The sequence below is a fragment of the Strigops habroptila genome, chromosome 12, assembly GCF_004027225.2.
Source record: "Strigops habroptila isolate Jane chromosome 12, bStrHab1.2.pri, whole genome shotgun sequence".
NCBI classification, from domain to species: Eukaryota; Metazoa; Chordata; class Aves; order Psittaciformes; family Psittacidae; genus Strigops; species Strigops habroptila.
In genome coordinates this window covers 11633321-11654812 of record NC_044288.2, presented here as the reverse complement: position 1 = coordinate 11654812, position 21492 = coordinate 11633321, and the positions used below count along the sequence as shown (strand labels likewise).

The 21492-nt window shown below is 44.8% G+C and overlaps 1 protein-coding gene across 3 annotated transcripts; it reads right to left on the bottom strand.

Annotated features, from left to right (window-relative positions):
• Positions 1-599: 599 nt before the first annotated feature.
• Positions 600-20937, bottom strand: MYOT (myotilin). Of its 3 annotated transcripts, XM_030504072.1 has the most exons (14): positions 20875-20937; positions 20184-20325; positions 19599-19622; positions 18966-19085; positions 18138-18393; positions 11563-12165; positions 9334-9484; positions 7002-7103; positions 4947-4996; positions 4256-4388; positions 2993-3200; positions 2358-2523; positions 1608-1741; positions 600-1197 (listed from the first exon to the last, which is right to left on the bottom strand). In XM_030504072.1, exons 1-14 carry the CDS (start codon positions 20935-20937, stop codon positions 1025-1027), a joined length of 2325 nt encoding a protein of 774 aa, XP_030359932.1. In that variant the 3' UTR covers positions 600-1024. The 3 variants fall into 3 exon arrangements, with proteins under 3 accessions (XP_030359932.1, XP_030359933.1, XP_030359934.1); XM_030504073.1 differs by lacking the exons at positions 18138-18393; positions 18966-19085; positions 19599-19622; positions 20184-20325; positions 20875-20937 and adding an exon at positions 13835-13958; XM_030504074.1 differs by lacking the exons at positions 11563-12165; positions 18138-18393; positions 18966-19085; ... (1 more) ...; positions 20184-20325; positions 20875-20937 and adding an exon at positions 7443-7591 and having other exon boundaries at positions 9334-9361.
• Between the last annotated feature and the right edge of the window lie 555 nt (positions 20938-21492).

The window sequence follows — 21492 nt, the reverse complement described above, 5'->3', positions numbered from 1 at the left end:
TGAAGCTGAGGCCTCATTTTTTCCATGCTGGAAGATGCTCTTGGGGTTTGCTGACGAGCAGCAGCATTACTGTGCAACCCCCAAGAGCTCATTCCACGCACAAATTTCCTTTTAGAAAGTACAGTGGAAAAATCTTAAGACATTAGGTTTGTTGGAGTTGGGCAAAATCACATTTCATGGTATTTATTATTATTATTCTGAGCAAGGTGGCTGTGAATAGCAGCACACAAACCATTTGGATGATTCAAAGCACAGCTTGTTGAGAGTCAGCAGTCAGGTAAGCCACAGCTAGCCCTTGATTAAAGGAGCAAGGAGGGAAAACAAAGCTTTAATGCTTCAAACGATGCAGGGCAGCTTTTGGGTCAAGTGTGCAAGGAGAAAAAAAGATTAATGTTGCTTCATTGACATGGTTTAGTGTTAAGGGAGCGCCAGCATCTAGTTTATAGATATCGGGAAAGAAACGATGTGGGGAGCAGACAGGGGAGGGAAGCAGTGGCAGACTTAGGAGGGTAAGTCAGAATCCACCTTTGCCAGGCTGCAGCTGATGTTAGACATCCATAAGCTGGTTTTAACAGATCAAGGAAGAATCAGAGGAAGAATGTTGGTTATTCAAAGTTTTATTTGCCTCTAATTTATTCTCATAAAAACACCCTAGTCTATTTGGTTTTAGTATCCAGACAGTACAGACTTCCGATACTATCAAGAGTGATATTAGAGCAGCAGTACAAACCAACCTACTTCAGCATGTAACCAAGCACAGGTGGAACTAAACCCACCCACACTTGTACAAACTAATTAGCCTGCTTTCTTAGGCTTTATAGTTAAAATACAATACTCAGTAAATGGTTATAGTCACCAAACCGTATAAATAAAATCTAACATGGTAAAATGGGAACAGCTGAATGTGCGAGAGTCAAAGTAAAAATCTGTAGATAGGTATTTTGCTAATTAGAGCAATCACCAGTTAACTGCATCTATGTTGTAACTGTCTCTTACAGGTGTGAGATTTCCTCTTCGTTTCCAGTTAAAGTTCATCACTTTCATACAGTCCAGACTGCTCAGCCAAGCGCTGAAACTCTCCTTCTGGTGAGAAAGCTTGTTTCACATCCAGTCCTCTTCCATTAAGTGCCAAATACTTGCTAAAAGTTGGTCGAACCCGTAACTGCTTTGGGGCTGGAAGTGGTTTGTGTGTATGTGCTGGAAGAGAGAAAATAATCCTCTTTCAGTGTCTGTGGAAAGAGTCACGGCAGAGCAACCCAGTTGCTTTTTATCTGCAGCATTAACTGGCAAACCCTTAGGAAGAATTTAACAGACCAAGCCTGTATCTCAGACACCAGGGATTTATATTCACCCTCCTTGGCATCAATCAAATTGTAGTCTTTAAACAGTGCAGGCAGTAGACAATGTGCAAAGGACACATCACAGTGGCCTGACGCTTAACAAAAGAGTTTTTCCTGGGATAATTACATTTTGTCTGGGTCCCTGTGTTTGGAAAGCAATCCCCCCAGCACTCAAAGCTTCATTAGGTTCATCTTGAGGGTCTGCTCTGAGTGCCAGTGCCAGTGGCAGTTTCAGTTGTGGTTGTGGCACTATGATGTGGTACTTACTTGCAACCTCTAGCCTGGCGTGGCACGTGGCCACTCCTGCTCCGTTGACAGCAGACACGGTGTACCAACCAGCATCTTTCTTGTTTGCATTATGAATCAGGAGGCAAATCCTTCCAGTATTGTCATGTAACAAGCTGGAAAATGAAAGTGTTTGTGTAAGTGCCACTTTAGGAGAGAAGACTTTGAAATCAGAGAGTCAGTTTACATGCTGAGAGCTGAGAAAGCCCTAGAACAATTCTTGCAGGGCACTGCAAGCTATTTAGACATAAACACTGCATTTGTATTGTAAGCCACTAGTGATGCCAGGCCAGGTTGGACAGGGCTTTGAGCAACCTGCTCTAGTGGAAGGTGTCCATGGCAGGGGATTGGAACTAGATGAGCTTTAAGGTCCCTTCCAAATCAAACCATTCTAGGATTCACATCATGTGAATCATGTCATCACATCATTCCGGTGGCATCAAGGCCCTTCTGTAGTCCCATTACATCAGCACATAATGAATGCATTGCATGTTTCAGTCCTAAATCCAGGCTTCTCCGTGGGCCTTGTAACTGCTGCTAGAATTCAGGGTAGCATCTGGTCACAGTTTTCAATCTGTGCCCTCAAAAGCAAGACTTATGGTCCATGTTCACTATGTGTCATAAACAAGGGGCAGATCTAGCTTTCCAGCTTGCTACTTTTAGAAACCAGCCGATTTGGCTTAACAAATACTGGTTATTGTTTTCTAACACACCAACTCATTAGTAGGATACCTTATTCGGTCTGTATTATATTGTACCATTTCGTTGTTTCTTTTCCAATAAATCCGGGGTGTTGGGATAGCAGAGATCTGGCATTCGAGTCTGGCTGTATCTCCTTCAAAAACCTTTTTGCTTTGTGGCTTGAAGATGAAAGTTGGAGGTGTGTGATGTTCTTTGGCTAAATGAAAGAAGATAAAGAGGAGTTACTGTAAGTACAGAATGCTAATATCAGGCTTGGCTTTTAAGATTTCAGAATGTTAAATTCAGGGGGGCACATGTTCCTTACTGCACCTCCTTAGCATGCAGACAGTTCCCATGAGTTTAAGGGTGTAGTAGATACAATACAATTTAGGAGGAGAGCCAGTCAACATAGGTTATCAATCCTGGGAGATTAACAACTCCCAAATTCTGGACATCCCACTACATCTAAATGTCCCACTTAAAAGTGCTTTGAAGAAGTATGACATCCTGGATGTATGTATTAAAACAGTCTTGGAAAAGGTAAGGTGTTTGTTATCATGTGAGTCTGGATATCTGGAGATCTAGCTCTGCTTAATTGTTTTGTGTCCCAAACACATGGAGGAAGGCACTAGATTACTGAGATTTTCCATGTGTGGTCAGGTAGTTATTAGAGCTCTCAGTCTTACCAATTACTTCCACTTTTACTGCAAAAGATGATTCTCCTGCACGGTTGACAGCCACACATTCATATGTCCCTGCATCAGATGATTTGACTGCTTCAAAAATAAATGAGTGGAATCCCTTTTCTGACACTATCATTTTGTGGAACTGATCTTGATGAACCATCCTTCCGTTCTGATACCACATCACATCTGGAGTTGGCAGCCCACTAACCTGTGAAGGAGAGGAAAGCAGTGAAGAGTTAAAACAGTTTTTGGATCATAAAAGCTCTTCAATGCTATGGGGATTTTGATGCCCATAGATGATCAAATCATGATCCTACTGCAAAATTTTACAGTCTTGCCTAGTTTTGAATATTAATGCAGAGCTACAGAGAGGAAGGCTTGTGGAAAGATGAGCTTTAGCTACAAGGTGATAGATGCTGTACCTACAACCCCCTGTTTCCATCTTGTAAGGTAGTCTTGATTAGGCCAAAGATACTCCTTGTGGCTTCGTAGAAGGGGAAACTCACTCTTTTGATCCCACAGCTCACCCTGTCAGCAGTGCTGATATGCACACTGTTTGGATATAATGTACGTAAATAAACTGTCCTGCAGACATGTTCCAGGTTGTCCACAACGTTCAGCAGCAAAATGGCTAAAGGTCGTGCCAAGTCTGGCAAGAGTTTACTTAAGAGGTCAGAAGTGATTAGGGAAAACGAAGCCAAACCACAATCAGCAAACAGCTTTTGCAGTGAAGTTGCATGTGCAGATCTAGGTTCTCTCTTACCCTTGGGTTGGGACAATGGCCATGCAGTTTCAGGCCATTTTGTCTATTTGTAATTAGGGCATTTTCTTGCCAGATTATCTGCTCCAGTTGCCTCAGAGAAGACTCATTAAAGGCAGGCTAGTCCTAAACAGGTCTTGCTGGACATGTCTTTGGGATGTGTCCACTGAAAAGCACAAGGTTCCCTCCCAAAATGCCTTCTTTCAGCAGAGTCTTAATATTCATTCTTCCCAATGAGCTCTAGAAGGTGTTCTGTGGTGGTCCATATTTACCACTATTAACTTGAACCATATTCTTATTCAGCTAATTCCATTTACATTTTCCAAGGGGAAAACATTTAGCCATCTCCTGTTTCGAGGTTTACATTGCCTGGAGAGACCCTGCACCATCTGCCATTAGTGCTCTGGCTTATTAAAGTGCAAAGGCACTGCAGTGCAGAGACCTCTCTCCATGCTACACACCCCACAGAGCTAAGGGAGCTGCTAGTGAAAGGCTGGCATTACTTTGAAGTCGAGCCTGCAGAACCGTCCCTCCTCAATGATTACGTCTTCAGGCACTTGTGTAAAACGTGGCTGAAAAAACTTCTCCTGGATTGAGTCATGTCCACGTTCATCTCCTCTTGAGGACGGTCTGCTCCTAAAAAGTGGGCAGGAAAAGTTAATTGTGTAGATGTTACCACAGCATAAGTGACATTGAAACACTGATTGCAGCTGAAGTCCCTCAACATGTTCAGGAGTCCAGAACTACAGTTCTGGTTTGTTTTTCAGCTGGAAGGCATGGGTTTGATCACTTGTCGTGCTTACGTTGTTCAATTCAACACAGAAACACGACATATGAAGCCTTCATCTTTGGCCTCATATCCAAGAGAATTTACAAGGCTGTGTTTCATCATGCTGTGTTTCAGCATTTACATTGTCAGACCTTGCTGTGACTAGAGAGTAATCTTCTAGAATACGAAGCGTATTTGCCCTAGGTACGCTGAGCCTTTAAACCTCCAGTGTTAGAGTTGACTGGATTAAGATCAAAGGCATCATCAGCCATCCACAAATGGCAGCATTTTAGTTGAAAGGAAAAGAATGGATTTAGTAATTACTGCTTTAGAAAAAGTGATAAGTAGTGAAGTAAAACTAACATTGCCTAGAAACTTTTGAAGTAAGGTCTTGAAGAGTAGCAGAGCACAAGTTCATGCCTTACCTTACGTGTGTTGTAGGAACCTGCAGCCTGATGTTTTCCGCATTCTGGTGCTTGGAAAGACAAAAAGGAAAAGGTGAATTAACATAGAGAGGCAGTTTTATCTATAAACTGAACAAGAAGCCATTTTAATTTCGTGTACTGATTTCTGCTTAAAAGGAAGATGAATACTCCAGGAGTCATTGAGACAAGAGGTAAAGGAACTCGCATCAGGAGCTAATACACTGCTTTCACCCTCAGCTTTGCCATAACAGTAACAAGTACTATTAATAGGATGGCACGACTTCTCATCACTCTGCACAGGTGATAGGTGCAGCAGTTTTTGTCTGGCACACAATGCCTTTGGCCAGCCAATAACCTTTGTTAGAGGGGAATAGTACTACTGGCAGTATCTAAAATGAGAGCAAAGTACAGAGTGTCCTTCCCTATAGCAGGAATAGAAGTGGAATCGCTGGCAAGAGCACTGTATTGTGCCCACTTAAATATGGGACCAAGAGCAATGGACACATGCTGAGCTGGAAAATTTTTCTCTTTCTAGATCACAGCACCAACTAAGCTCGCTGACAACTCCACCATCACATGAGTGAATCTGCTGCAGTACCCAGGATTGATCCCTGCTAGGAGCTTGCGTGTGTGGAAAATGCAGTTTATTACCAGTGACTCGTTTTAGCAATGGAGTCAGAGGAGACGCTGCGTGGAAGCTTCTGGGGTGTTTGCACTGAGCCATTATGATGCTTGGTTCTGCGCTCTGTAGTCTAGTCCTGTGGAACATTTAAGCCTGGGTTTAAGCTTCAAGCACAGAAGCAGCCTTAAGTTCAGGGGAAGCATTATGTGAATGAGGGTTTTGCTGGACTGAACTCAATGCTTAGTGCAAAGGCAATTGTTTGTATTTGCTCATTTATACCAGCTCTGTACAATTACTACTTGTCTTGTGAAATGATGCTGTAATGATGGAGCTGCTGATAATTCTAATGCTCCATTATATGGACTGACTGTGTAGTTAAGTTCCTGAGGAATCAGGAAGCTGAATGATGTATCAGTGACTACAATATTTAAAAATAAGACTGAACAATGGGAATAAGATCTCCCCATCTCTCCTCCCAATACACCTTTTTATGCAGCATTTCACACACCCTCAAAAGCTGTCAGTTGTCAGTCATCCTGTTTCGACTGTTCCCTTGCTCTCTGCAAAAGATGAGGCTTCCCTTGCTCTGACATCCCTAATATTCCCTTCCTGCCTGCTCCTGCCAGGTGATTGTTGGGGAGAAATAGCTCAAATGGCAGATTTCTCCCTTGCTGTGATCATAAGTGTTTCTTCTATGGAAGAGTTTTGCTAATTAGACTGTGGAAGGTGCATGCCAGCCTGCTGGCTTTCTGTGCATGCAGCAGGAGGGATGTTTTCTTTGGCTGCACAGGTACCCAGTGCTATACCACAGACATTTCCACTAACTTTGATCACAGGAGTGCCAAAGAGAGCTTTTAACTGGCCTGAATAACCAAAGAGTGATACAAGCCTCCAACTAAGATGCTTCTGAAAATGCCAGGAGTGATAGATTCTCTTCTGTCAGCGTGTGGGCTGCTAAAATAACTGCTTTGCTTTCTCTTAACGAATGCAGGCCCCTGGAGGGGCTAAAACTCAACTGATCCCACCCCAAGGCCCTGACCTCTTGTAGTGAATGTCACTTGCTCTGAGCAGTGACAGGTGTAAATCTTGCTGTCCTGGCCCAGTCTGAACTCGGGCTGTTAGTGTGGGTACCTGTATCACTCGCCGTGCTGCTCCCTGCCTGTCACACAACAGGGCTGTGCAGCAGCTGTTGTAATTCCTCCTTGGTGAGGTTATTCCTACAGATCAGGCCCAGCAAAGGGATGGTGTCTGAATTCCCTCCTCCTGCCACCACTCCCCAAAAAAACCCCAAATCCCTACTAAAGTGAGAGCAGACCCCTTCCATCCCCTGCACTGTTACCAGATAAACCCCATCTCTCTGCCCTGTTCAGGTACAAGCAAGTCACAGCACAAGCACCAATAAATCATTGTTCTAGAGACAGGTCCCATTTTACCTGTGCGTTCTGCATGTTGTCTTCACTTTGTGTTTCCAACACGGATGCAGCATTTACTGGTCCGAGCAGCCTGCGAGCCATTCTTTCTTCATAAGTTAATCGCTTAAAGCAGAGCAGAGAGGAATTCTAGTCAGAAGTCCATTTACTATTTCAGGTCAGCTTGTAAGAGCATAGTAATATGCCACAAATTCAGGGTATTGTCAATAGGAGCAGTGGCTGAATAGAAACCCCACGTCTGTTCCAGAGGGTTTGCAGTCTGTGATGCCTACTGAAGTCAGCCTCAATATATACAGCGCTGAAATGCATCAAAGATTAAACTGCCTGTTCATCAAAGCCTCTCTAATGCCATCTGTGGCCTTCCACCCCTCCTCTTTCTCCACTGGGATTATTTATGGGTAACTGATGGCATTATCTCAGAAGCCAGAGTAAGTCCCAGGGTACCTTTCTGTTAGCGCTGGGAAAACTTCCCAAATCATTCAGCTGTGGATTTACTTCAGGAGCTAGAGGCGTGATGGATGCTACCTCCCCTACTCCCAAAAAAGCAAGAGCCACACCAGCAGCAGACACAGCCAGAGAGGAGCACCACTACCCTGAAAGCACAAGGGAAGCTTATGCCAGCGCAACAGCCGCCTTATGGAATGCTGAGAGGAGGCAAGAACACATTTCAGTAGGAACAATAAGTTCCCATAATACATATGCAACACACAGGGATAAATATGAGCAGATTTACATTGAAGTTCTGTCAGCTGGGTTACTTTAGAAGGGTACCTCAGCCCCCTGAGCACCAGAACACCTGATTCTTCACTTCCCACAAAGTTTACCTTGGGGTTAGATTTTGTGATGGGAGGACAAGCTCTGACTGGATTTCTGCTGTGTATGGGATGTGTGTGTAGCTACTCCTGGGTCAATAAAGGTTGAAGGAGGCTTCTGGGACTTTTCTTTGGAAGAGAATGAGAGACCTTTTGGAAAACCTATGAAAGCTTAATATCCCCGAGGTCATTACGGCTGTATCAAGTGTGGCTGAGATTGGCCAGTTGGTTCAGGCGTTGCTGGAGGACAAGGGGAGGAGGACACAGCACAGCGATTGCATAAGCCTTATTTTTAGCCTGGCTTCCTATGGGAAGAAAAGCTGGCTTGCAATGGCAGGCTTTCTTACAGCAGATAGGACATTCCTGGTAGGGACACATGAAGTCAGATTTGACCTAATGTATTTTTTTCCTTCAATATTTAAAATCATATATATGACACAGACCTGTTCCTACTGATAGTAATGGAAAAACTCTTTTCTACTTCAGGGAAAAGAAGATGGAAACTTTAAACATTGGGCTTTTACCAGTCTGCCTCCAGTCAGCAGGAAGGTTCCCATGTTAGAGACCTGCTCGCTTTAGCTTGCTGTAATGTGCTTTCCTGCTGGTAAGCAATTTTTCCTCCTAGATTTGGATTTCTTGGTCAAGGGGATTGCATTTTGTTCCTTTGCAGAATATGTACGTAGGTACTGAGACTAAGAGTCCTTCTTAGAGGAGACAGACTTAATGATAAGAGCTCGTGTAATTTCTTTGATTTGTTGTTCATATAAAAAGAAAGCAAAGAGATATACCACATGTGGTGATGGTGTCTAGAATGAGCTTTCAAATATTGGTACTTCTCCAAGTGTCTAATGATTCGGCGTGGTTTATTAACCCCAGCATAGAAAGCCAGCGTGAAATGGTGTCTGGAGAACTGAGAGATTCTCCCTGGGTTTCTAGTTGTCTGTGGATGTGATGTTCAGCAGAATCCCTGGCAGAGTTCAAGTTCATACCACGTTCTAAACAGGTACCTTTCTCCCAATCCTGGCCTTATTAAATTGATTGCACACATTCAAAGACAGCTTGAATGGTGTGTGCTGGCCAAGAAGGTAAGATAAGAGGGAGAGGCATTAGCAGATTAAACCTATCTTGCTGCATCAGATGGCTTTCAGAAGCTAACGCATCCCTTTCTGAAGTCATGGGAGGTGCAGACATTCAGTTGCCACAGTACGTGTCTATGAACAGATTTACAGCAACACATTCTGCCAGGGAGAATCTCTCAGTTCTCCAGACACCATTTCACGCTGGCTTTCTATGCTGGGGTTAATAAACCACGCCGAATCATTAGACACTTGGAGAAGTACCAATATTTGAAAGCTCATTCTTGCCACACATTCAGTGTTTGGGCAGTGTTGCTCCAGCATTTCCTTCTTTCAGCTCAGTTTGGGGGCTCCAGCCTCTGGGGCACTAGAACTATTTTCCCCATCCCTGCTTGCACTACTGAGAGTCAGAGCAAACTGATTCTTTCCTCAGGGGGTTTCCCTTACCTGGTTGCCATTCTGGAGAAGGTTGTCTTTGCATCGGAGTTTCTTTTCCAAGTCCTGAATGAGGGCTTCTTTTGTTCCTCGAATTTCATGGTCTGATGTCTTCTGCATAGAGTTGATGCTAGCTTGTTTGTTATACATTGGTTGTGAGTAACTACTCATGCAGGAAGAGAAAACAAAGTTATTCCTGTAGGCCTGCTTGACTGTTTGCTACAGCTTCACAGAATGCACACAAAATGAACCTGCTACCTAGAAACCGTGCTTCAAATGAACCCATATGGCATTTGCGAGATAGGTGGGCTGGGTGGCATAACTGAGTATCAAAAACTGAAGGGGAAGAAGCATCACGGTCTAACCAAGCCACCGATTTCCTCCCACAACACTTGCAGCAGTTTGCTGTGGGTGGCTGTTCAGCATCCCTACACCCTGCAGTGTCCCTGCCAGGACTCAGATGTGTGCTAGCAGTGTTTTGAGGGAGCCACTAACTCCACTGAGCAATGTGAGCCCATTTGGGAGCAAGTTCCCCCTCAGAAACTGCATTCCTTTGCAATTACAACTGTTTGTAAGGCCCTGGTGCTGCAAATACTCAGCAAGGACACAAACTACTTGACTAGGTATGAGCAAATAGCTTATTAGTTGTCCTCTTCTTCTTGGCCCCAAAAAGTTATCTCACATAGCATTTCTGTCCAGATGGTCAATAGCCGACCTCACCCCAAACCAGGCTGGGTCTTTAGGAGCCCCCCACATAGCCTGGTCCTGTAGTCCATAGTCAAGAGACACAATCAAGTTTTGGAGTTAGATCATAGACCTTCTGAAAGGTGCTAGGGAAGCAGAAGCATCCCTCAAAACATGTTGCAAAGGTCTGCTCGAGGTCAGAGCACTCTGTGCTGACAGGGTCTAACCCAGTTTGTTACACACAGCATGGCCCCGATGCTGCACTTGTGTTCAGCAATTATTTCTACTCAAAATCCTCTTTCTCCTGTCACTTGGGAATTTGTTCTGCTGGTTACAATAGGCTAAAAGGGTTATAATTCTGGAATGTATTCCCAGCACTGCTCGGACTTAATAACTTGCCCAAGTTATAACTTAAAAACGTTAATAATTTGCCCAACAGATTAATACATCTCCTGTCCCCGTCTGCCCATTGTAGCATGGTTAGGAAAAGAATTCCTCAACTCACAGGATGTTGCATCTAAAAGCAGCTTATATGAAACGCATAGTGAGGCACTAAAGCCCTTTGCTATGAAGACAGCCCCACACTACACACATATAGAACTCAGCAGTTACTCCACATGCTCCTGCAGTACTTTTAAGCAATAGCCCACTCCGTCTTACCTTTCCACTGCCCACAGTGCTGTGATTCAAAGAAATCCCAGAAACATTCAGGTTTCCTGACTTCAAACTGGTGCTTAAACCTGAATTTATACCCAAGCCAGCAGGACCCCAGCCCCCGTCACCTTTCTAACATCCTCAGTTGAGTGTGGTGTGTTCTACACTGACTTTCCCCCAGACTTCCAGCTAATATTGGCAGGAATACAAGTTTGTGAGAAGGCAAGACCTAGCTCCCTCTGACATCTCACTGACCTTGGAAGATATTTGGATTGGAGCCCAAAGGCAAAACGATATAATACATATTCAGGAAAGAATTTAGGCTTTGGTCTGAAGGGGTAAAGTTTTCAAGTGGCCGTCTTTCTGTGATGATTGTAGGTGACTCTAGAGTCACTGTATCGTAGGTGAGTGTAGAGTCCCATTGTGATGTAGAACATGAAAATACTGCTGAGACTTACTAGGAACCTTGTTTAGATGTGGGAATACTACTGCCTTCCCCCTGCCTTCCCATTCATAAGCCATGTTTGCTGAGAGAAATTCATTTGAGATGGGTGTCCATCCTCTGTTCTGAATACCCTTAAATAAGAGATTTCCATCAAATCGAACTGAACAATTCAAACTGACTCCAGAAAAGCTGCCCAGCAGCCTGTGACATGACTGCTGTGCAGTTTAATTCCTGGTTGGATACCCATCTGTCCCACACAGACACCAAGGGCAAGCACTCAGCCTCCTAACCCGAATCATGCAGAGTCCTGCCTCAAACATCAGAAGTCAATGGGGGTTGTCCCATCGGCTTCGGCCAAGCCCGTGCTTCATCGGATGTTTGGATTTGGGATGGTCAGTGCATGGGAGAGGCCAGGCCAGAGGAAAGCAAGGGGAGGTTAGAAGCCTGTATATACTTACTGAGGTTCCATAGGAGAAGGAGTTTGGCTGTTATAGTCGGGCTGCGAGGGTAGCACTGAGCACAGGAATGCTGCGGGGGGTTGGTTAGGCATGGATATAAGCCGCTGCCCGGATGAGGAGCTAGCAGGAGACTGCGCAGATGCAGGAGTGACGGGATATGTGGATTCCTTAGGGGCACTACAGGAAGGCGAGGAGAGCGTGATTGAAGAGCTCAGCGATGATGAGGAGGAGAATTTCTGCCCGCTGGGGTTACGAGGCTGTATTAGGATGGAGGATTGTTTGAGTTGTCTGCTTGACTCTGTAGAGGCTGCGGGTCCCGGAGGCTGCTGTTGCCCTTGGCACACATTTTTAGACTGGATAAAGTGTTTTGGACGCTCGTAGTTAAACATGGTTGGTTGACACATAGAGGAAACGGATGGGAAATTAGGGACACTCATAGGAGAGGTTTCGCGGCTGTCCTGGGTTTTTGTTGGTGATAACTGGCTTTGGATGGGTGCCTGGTAAAAACTAGGTGGTAGGCCACGAAAGCTGTCTTGGCTGGGCTCCTGGATAGAATGGAACCCTTGCCTTGCAGAATAGAGGCTTTCTTGGTGTGGATTTTCCCTTCAGGAAGACAATACAGATAAAATAAATTGCACATCACCATTTGAACCACAAAAATACTGTGTTGTGAGCAGTCATTAGCTATCCAAAGTGTAGGAAGTTCAGGCAACTGGCAACTAAAGCTTGAGCTTAAAATGAAGAGATTTAAGATTGATTAGAACTATTCCAGGACTGTATGAGCATTTTGGATTCCAATAACAAGTTATGCACTCTGGCTCGGGTGCAGGGCTATCTTATCTGCAAGAGCCCAGTAAATTCTAAAAGAAACAGCAAGAGGTTTATTGAGATGACACCTTCAAAAGCCTACAAATAATCATAGGAACTACTATGCAGGGTAATTTGCCACGCATCATCTTAACTAAAGATCTCTGGCTCGTGCAGTGTTGTGCCCTGTCAAAATACTACATGTACTATTACTCAGAGAATTGCCCATTTGTTCTGATATATTCCTTATGCCATAGGGAAGCATGAAACAGGTTCCACTTTATGCCTAAAACTAAACCTTTGAAACCAAGTATCCTGATTTCTTCTTTAATAGGTTTTGGATTCACAGCTTTTTATACCCAATTCACATTTCACGTTGGAATGCCAAGGATTGTGCTTCTCCAGATTTGCTGGTGGGGCTAATAATTGCCAGGATGACACAGCTGCAGGATAAAGCAGGGCAAGCCAAGCTGCTCGAAGGTCCTGCAGTTGTTTTGCATGTCCTTAATATCTAACTCCAGGTTTTTCATCAACTCAAAACCCAGGAAAGTTTTACTAGAGCGAACTGAGCAAGTTTAATCAGAACTGACATCCGGGATAACTAAACAACCCCCAGAATAAACTATAAAGCTGCTAATAAAAAGTGAGAATATAAATCCACACAGTTACATGTGCTGGAAAAAATGGTAATCTTGCCCCAGTGAGCTCAGCTGTTTCACTGCTATATATACCCCGTATATTGTATCTCTCTCCTCGGAGAGCCCGGGAAGGGCTCTGCGGGGTCATAAATTCCCGTGGGGGGAGATGACTGAAGACATCAGTCTCCTTTTAAAGCTTCAGAGCTTTCACTTCCTAAAGGTAATTGTGAATATTAGTTGTAAATTGACTGTACAGAAACAGAGATTTTCTAGTAAAAATTCCCCAGCTTTCCCCTTGTTGTGCTGTTGGAATCTGAAGCTGGCTTAAATTTTAAGAGTGTGTCCAAAATATGGTCTTTTTTGCTGGTGCAGAAAACTCGTTGGATCTTGGTTTTATACCATTTTACATCATTATCTGTGCACAGATCCATTCATTTAACCTCCGGGCTGTGCACAGAAACCAACACTTACTTTGTTCTCTAGAATCGCTGTGATTTCTAGAATCACTTTGTTTTCTGGAATACTGCACTTAGGATACAATGCACAGATTCACTCGTCACAGCAAGGGGTAAGTTCTGTTTTCCTCAAACCATTCCACCTTGATCTGGGGTGGAAAAACGCAATAAATCCAAAGCGACTTTTGACCTTGCAAGACGAAAACAAGAAGTAATAACAGCAAATCGCTGATTTCCCCATCGCTGCCTCCCAGGTTCCCTTTTCCACCGCACTGACGGTGTTCCCGCTCCTCGCTATCTCACTCCAGCTCCCTAAAGGGCTTCGAAGCGCAAAGTGACGCTGCAAACCCCCAGCCGCAGCCCCTTACCTACCGCCTGGGCGCTGTCACCGGGCTGCGACCGGAGGGAGGGTCGGGACGGGGCCTCGCCCGCGGAGCGGGGCCGCGGCTTTAATGCGCTGCCCGCGGGTGGCACCGCGCTGCCCGTCACCGCTGTCAGAATAAGAGTCTCCCGGCCCCGAGGGGCGGGAGCGGGTTTTGGCAGGTGCCCCCGCTCAGCGGATCACCCGGGAGCAGCGGGACCCGCTCCCGCAGCCCCCGGACCCGGGTCTGCCCGCCCCGAGGTGGGAAGAGCCGGTGCCCGGCGGTGCCGCTCGCACCCGGGACGGTCCCGGGGGGAACGGGAGCAGCCGGTAGCGATAGAACAGAGAAGCCGCGGCTGCCCCGAGCAGCCGCCGGGGAGCAGCGAGGAAGGACTGCTGCAACACGCTTCAGCATCCCTAAATCCCGCTTCGTTATCTCACTGGAATTCCTTTTTTAATCCATTTACTAATTAGCTGCCTCTGCAGTGATACCGCTCTGTTACTGCTTTTAAAGCTGTGTGGTTAAAGGCAACACTTGAAAGGCAGAGGTAAATCTCTAAACGGCTACCCAGCAGCAGAGCCGGCCAAGCCTGGTGCTACTCACACCTCTGCTTCATCAGAGCAATGGCATGACTTATGGATGTGTCTGAAGGGACACAAATAAAATATACTTGGTGGTAAAATGTTATTTGATTTTTTTTTATTGCTGTTTGTGGGTATTATTACAGGTATTTATTTGAATTACTTGGACCTGTTGGAGCAAGTGCGGAGGAGGCCATGAAGATGCTCAGAGGGCACCTCTGCTCTGGAGCCAGGCTGAGAGAGCTGGGCTGGTTCAGCCTGGGGAAGAGAAGGCTCCTTAAGGGGAGACCTTAGAGCAGCTCCAGTGCCTAAAGGGGCTACAAGAAACCTGGAGAGGGGCTTTGGGTAAGGGCCTGTAGGGACAGGACAAGGGGAATGGCTTTAACCTGCCAGAGGGGAGATTGAGATGAGCTCTTAGGCAAGAATTCTTCCCTGTGAGGGTGCTGAGGTGCTGGCACAGGGTGCCCAGAGAAGCTGTGGCTGCCCCATCCCTGGCAGTGTTCAAGGCCAGGTTGGACACAGGGGCTTGGAGCAACCTGCTCTAGTGGAAGGTGTCCCTGCCCATGGCAGGGGTTGGAACTGGATGAGCTTTAATGTCCCTTCAACCCAAACCAGTCTGGGATTAAATGATGCAGCTGTGGTATTTTTGCCAGAACAGCAACAGATCCTGCTGGCTGGCAGATTAGGTGATTTATATCCCTTTAATAACAGGCTTCAATGCTTAATTACATCTTACTTAAAACACTATAATGTTAATTTATCTGAATTATACTTTAGCAACTCTTGCCTTACATACCCACTATTATTTAAACCCCTCAACCCATAGCTGGGCTGCGTGGGGTCCCTCAGTTTCCTCCCTTTACTGCACTGGTGAGTCTTAAAGCAGAGCTGATCTTCAGGAGTTAATCCACACTTCGTGTTTGTATTCAAACATCAGCTCATCATTTGTGAACTAAATCTACATGGCAGGTGTTAATTGAGTGCTAATTTACTTGAATACCTCATCGTGAAAGTGATTAAGGGAGGAAGCGAGGAAGTGGGGCCCTGGCTGTTGGAGAGGTTATTGGCTTTTTAAGTAATAAGGATTTAACTTGCACAGAGAGAGTTGAGTATTAAAAGAAGGTAAATGTAGGGAGCTGTGAGCATGTTAAAGGTCAGGCTCTGCGCTCACACAGGCTCCCTGGCTCCTCATCTTCTTCAATGAGGGTACAGTATGCTTGTTTCAGAACTAAAGCTGGCTGTAAGGCAACGCTTTATACACTTAAAGACTGGACATGGCTAGGACGGCTTGTGTACAAGAGAAGCAACAGGAAAACATGAGGTCCAGAAGGTAGGAATAACACTGAAAGAACTAGAAGCTGGACTGATAGAGGCAGAGGAATAAACCTCCCAGGCTGTGCTAGGGTAACTTAACAGCACTGCCCAGCACTGCGAGGTGTTAGAAACAGCTTTTCTGCACTGCTTCAGTTTACTTTCTATGAACGGTGACGTGCTGGGTCTGATCAGATTTTCCTGCTTGACTCATACAGCAAAAACTGCCTAGAAAAAAGTTAAGAATCTTCTGCTTATTTATTAGGGACTCTTCAAAGCTATCTGGGAGTGTACTCAGTGCTTGAAGCGTCTTCTTTTGCTTGGATTAAGTTAATAATCATTATAGATTTTATTCTTCTTTAAGGCTGTTGAGAAGGACACTGTAAGCTGCAGCTATAAAGGCTCAGAAAGGAGTAGCTGGTAGTGACATGTCTTGTAGAGCTGCACTTTGTAGCTTTTGTAGAGTGGCTGTTGCTAAGCAATGATTTGGAGACTATGAGTACGAGGACTTCATTCATTTTATAGTTATTCTCCGTAACAGCTTTGTTCTGTCATCAGTGTCTTTGTTGGTATTTCTTTTTGTCTCTGGTAATACCGTTGCAACCACGTACCCTACGTGAGAGTTATACTCTCATGTAGCTAAATCTGGCTAACAAGGCAGTTATTGTACAGCTCATCATTAGAGATGATTGCTTGGTTTGAGGTTACAGCAACATTTACAACGCTGAGTCTTTTCAGCATGATGTTTTAAAGCACATGAGCTTTAAAGACATTTAAATGCTCATAGATGGGTATATCTACAAACTTTAATAGTTTTCTTGTTGTATCTTGAGACGTGTAAATGCTTTCCAATACGTGGTTAGCATTGTTGTCAATCAAAAGCACTCTGCAGCTCTAGACTAGTTAACGTTTCATATAATCTAATTCTTATAAAGCTATTACATAGCCGATCTTGGTGGTATCTTATTTCTCTTCACGCAGGGTATCAGGTGCTGCAGTTCACTGATACTGCTGCAAGTGATAAACTTTACAAGCAGTTATCCTGAGCAGCATCATCCAAAAGAGCTACCCCACAGCTTGCTTGTTAGAAATGCCAAAACACAGGCTTTTTGCTGCCTTGAAGAGGGATTGGAAAACTACTCCTGTTCTAAAAGGACGGGTAGCAAATATCTCCTACTGCCTTATCTCTTCCAAGAGGTAATTATGCTAATAATTATTTTATAAAGGCTTTACTATTTGCTCTACAGACAATTAGCAATGTGCTCTTGTTTCAACCAATCATCAGGTAATGATCACAAGCAAAGCAGTGTTGTTCTGCATTAGATACTCCCAAGCAAACAGCCTTATCTTGAGGTGTTTGGACCTGGGGTAGTTGAGGGTGAGTTGGCTTGAATAGGGTGCTGCCTTCACATGTGTGGCTTGTGATGCTGGAAGGCAACAACAGCACGTGCAGGCTGCATGTAGTGAGTTTGGAGAGGGGTGTTCAGAACTGTTAAATAACTAGTTTAATTCAAGTGGCTGAGTACATCCCAAAGTTATCTATAACACAGAACACTTTCTGTCCCACACAGCCATTTACACGCTGGTGTAACAGGATCGCTGCAGTGCAATGCTGGCATTCAGCTGGGAGGAGGCACACGTCTGCCCCGTAGCTCTTGCCTTCACAAACACAACTGAGGAAACTCCTCTGCAGTGCTGGGCTTGGACCTCGTAACTGCCACCATTTGAGGTCTCTGTTACGCCTATAAATACCGGAGAGATGCTACAGAAATCTGGGATGGAATTGCCAAGATGTGCATTCTGACCTGGTTTGTTTCTGTGGAGCAATTAAACAGGATAACTAATAATGCAGTAAGTGCATTAGGTACTTGAGAGCTGCATTTGGGACAGAAATTGGATCGAGTCTTGTTATGAGATGGAACACTGTTTTTGGGGGAAAACCTCCATCTCCTGAGTGGGGAATGTCCCTGCTGTGGCATGGGACAGTTCTCATTCTATCCAGTGGGTCACACTTTTCCTCCACAAAGTGCTTTGCAGGTACTTCTGCACCACACTTCCAGGATCTCGGGTTTTATTGCTCTCATTCAGAATGGGAAATGGAAACACAAGGTGATGCCATTTGGCTGAGGCTACAGAGGAAAGTGGTGGCAACAGAACTGTACCTCGAAACTTCCCAGGTACTGTCATATCTGCCTCATGCTCTGCTATGGAGCCAAAAGTCTTTTAAAGGCTAATTATTTGGGGTGATGCTGTAAGGTTACTTACAGATGGGCATTGCTGAAAATGCTATTTACTACCTGTGCTTGTTTCCCTGTTTGGGTATGGGGCACTGGGGAGCTTTATGGTTGAATTGTGGGGTCAGTAGGCAGTCTATTCCCTAAGGACTGTGTAAAGCTAACCCAGGATGTGATTTTGTCTTACCGCAGAGGTGAAGCCTGAGGTGAATTCTCATAAGCTCCATGAAAATCTTCAGCTTCACTCTTGGAGTTCATCTGCCCGAAGTTTGCAGCTTCTGCTCGGCCGCCCATGCCCGGGGGTTCTGTGCTGTAGGACAGCCCAGCTGGGTCTCTGTCCTTGGCTCCTGTCTGGCTGTTCCTAGGAAAGGTGGGTTTCTTCATGGTGACTTGCACAGCAGGCCTGTGGGCAGCTCCCGCAAAGCTTTCCAGCTCTTTTGCTCCTGGAAGAAGAGTTGTCCACAGGTGAGTGGTGGTTCACCAGTACAGCAGGCTGCAGTAACAGGGGAAGGGAAACTGGTCTGTCTGTGTAGGTGGATGGGAGTTCAACCTGCCTGGGCTCTGCATAGACCAAAACCTGCACAGCTGCATTAGCCAAACCTGACTTCTCAGCAGGGCTAGTGGGCTTTGGTTTACATGTGAGGTGCTGTTCTGTTTGGAGATGCTTTCAGCACAAGCCAGACAAGTCATGTGTTATGATAAACAAGGTTAGACACAGACAATATATTGGGCTAAGCTGGAATCCCTGAAGGGATGAAGCTCAGGGATGAGCCATCATTTACACCTTGTCATCCTTGACCCAGGAGGAAGAGGGGCCAAAAGCAGAGACGCAGAACAAATTTCATCCAGCTTTGATAGGTACCAAAGCAGTCTGCATTTCTGGGACATTTCTCTTGAGCCTATGAAAGTGTTTTCCATCTGGCTTCTGCTTGACAAATATCTGTGACTGTCTGATGTTGAGCAGCAGCAAATTCTCCTGTGCTTAGTTGCTCAGCTCAGAAACCCATGTGCTTACCTGGGGACACAGAGAGACGTGCACTGGATGCTGCAGATCCAAATTCATTTTCAGCCACACATTTAAATATTCCAGAGTCTTCAGGAAAAGCTTCTGTAATAACCAGGGTGCAGACTTCCTCTGAAATAACAAATTCGGGCATGCTGTTGTACTGTAAAAGCCAAATGTTAACTCATGGGAAATGGTCCTTGCAGAAGGGTTGTTACTTAAATGATGGGGCTTGGCAGCAATAAAGTGCAAAAAAAGTGATGTAAAGTGCATAGGAAGTTAAGAGATTCAGAAGGAGCAAAGTTGAGGGAAGAATCTTTCCTCCTGTGACTTTCATGAAACAAAGCACATTTTCTTTTGCTCAATTTTGTATTCTCTTGCTCAAGTTTAAACCTCAGGAAAGATGATAGGTCAGAATGGTTGATATGTTTTCCCTTAACATACAGGGTACTGTGTTGAGAAAAACATCAGGGTCTTTCAGGTGCTTGTGTCAAAACTAAGAACTTGAGATCAATAAATCTGACACCGGATGTGATCTCTGGCTACTCTTTGAGCATTCTGGTTTTATATTGGGTGAGGTGAGAAAAACTAAGTGTGGATAAGGAACTAATGAGATGTCTGACAAAAAATGCACTGTGTACTTACCAGGAAGCGCTGATGAACAAGCCTCTGCTCAAAATAAGAGAGAGAAAAATCCAATGGTTATAATGCCAGAATAAAGACCTTCAGCCCTCACTCCCTTTCCCCCCTCAGCTGCCACCCCTTTCTGGCCATCAAGAGAAATACCACCCGGATAGGGGAAGCTCAGGTGTGGCTGGGAACCTGATGGTACAAACACCTCTCCACTGAGGTGATATAGAAAGAGCTCCACTGACTTTGGAGTTAGTAGCTGTGAATTTGGTCCACTGGAGCTATGACTATCATAAATTGTTTAAAATGTACTTATACTTCCTAAGTTCCTCAGTAGTTATAATATACAATGCCTCCACGGCTGAGTAGTGCTTCCATTAATAACTAGCAGCAGAGCAGCCTCCTCTCATCATGCCTGACCTGCTCACGCATTGCCAGGGGAAGCTTTGGCACTCCAGTCTGTGACCGGCTCATCTGTTACTTGTAAGCTGAGCTCTGCCTCTATGAACATCTATGATCTCCTAATTTTTACGGCAGTTCTTGTTCCTGCCCTATCACTGCCCCAGTGAAATGACATCAGACAGGCACAGGAATACCTACTTTTTCGTAGGATTCGGAAATCAGCAGAGTCTATGATCTGGTCATATTCTCTGTACCAGTGAACCTGTAAGGTGGGTGTAGCGCGAATGCGACATTCAAACACCACTAACTGACCCTTCGTAGCTCTTATGTTTTGTAGACCCTGGAGGAGGAAAAAAATGGTGTTAAATGGCTGATATAAGCATTTCCCCATTGAAGTAATTATTATGCAATGATACGTCCTTCAGTGAAGATGATCGTGTCATGCCCATGTTTTTATGTTACTTACAGTAGTTGATTGGATTCTAAATACATTTGCAGTGGGTTGTGAGTGGAGGTTTTTCTCACCTGTAGACCTGTGCTCATTAAAAGGCTTTAGCTTACTTATGCATTTGAATAATGATACAAATGCAGGAAAAACATCTATTCCAGTGGATACAACACAGTAAGGGAGGTTACTATGAGAGGTTCCCACTCCAGCCCCCTTTGTAGGAAGTAAATGAGATGAATTCATGTGAGTGGTTCTGTCTGTCTGGATCATTTACTAATTAAGATGTTCGTTTGATAGCATCACTAATGAAGCATCCTGGCTCTTTTGAATTGTAAATGAACCAATGTTCCAGCCTCAAAATACCTTTGGATGGAGCAAACTCAAAATCTAATGCTAGTAGTTGCAGAACAAGCTGCGTTTCAGACAACCCGTGCTCTTTACCTTTGTGAACACAGGAGTGCTTCCATAGGCAGACCCGGTCAGGCTCGCTGAGGGACTCTGCATCTATATAGCAAAGAAAAGTGATTTTTGTAGCTTGAATTTCTCATATGCACAAACCCAGCTGTGTTGCTGGCATTTTACTTTGAAACAGAAGAAGATGTCAGTGTGTTTTATCTATTGTTCATGTGCCAGCCTAATAAATACCATGTGGAGAGGCTCCATTCAAGTGCTCCAAGAGGAAATGCCTCCCTGGATGGTGAACACCAAGGTAGCGGAAAGAAGAGCTGATAACCAGTAAATGCTGACGGTCCAGCCAGTTAGTGGCCCATATCTTGTAGTCTCTATTTAAAAAGTAGTGCTGCTTGCCAGTAGCTATCCCGCTGTACCGACATTCCTAACCAGTTTAGCTCATCCTAGCTCTAGCTCTTCTTGGCTTGTGTGGTGTATGTGGGAACTACGGTGAGGCTGAATGCAGAGAAACGAGCAAGAACTTTGGTACTCTGCCTGACATTCTCCTTTAAAGTTCAGGTACAGGTTACAATAAGGTTTCTATTTAAGTAAGAAAGGCAGTTTTAAGGTGATAAAATACTTGCAGTCAAAGATACATGCTTGTTCCAT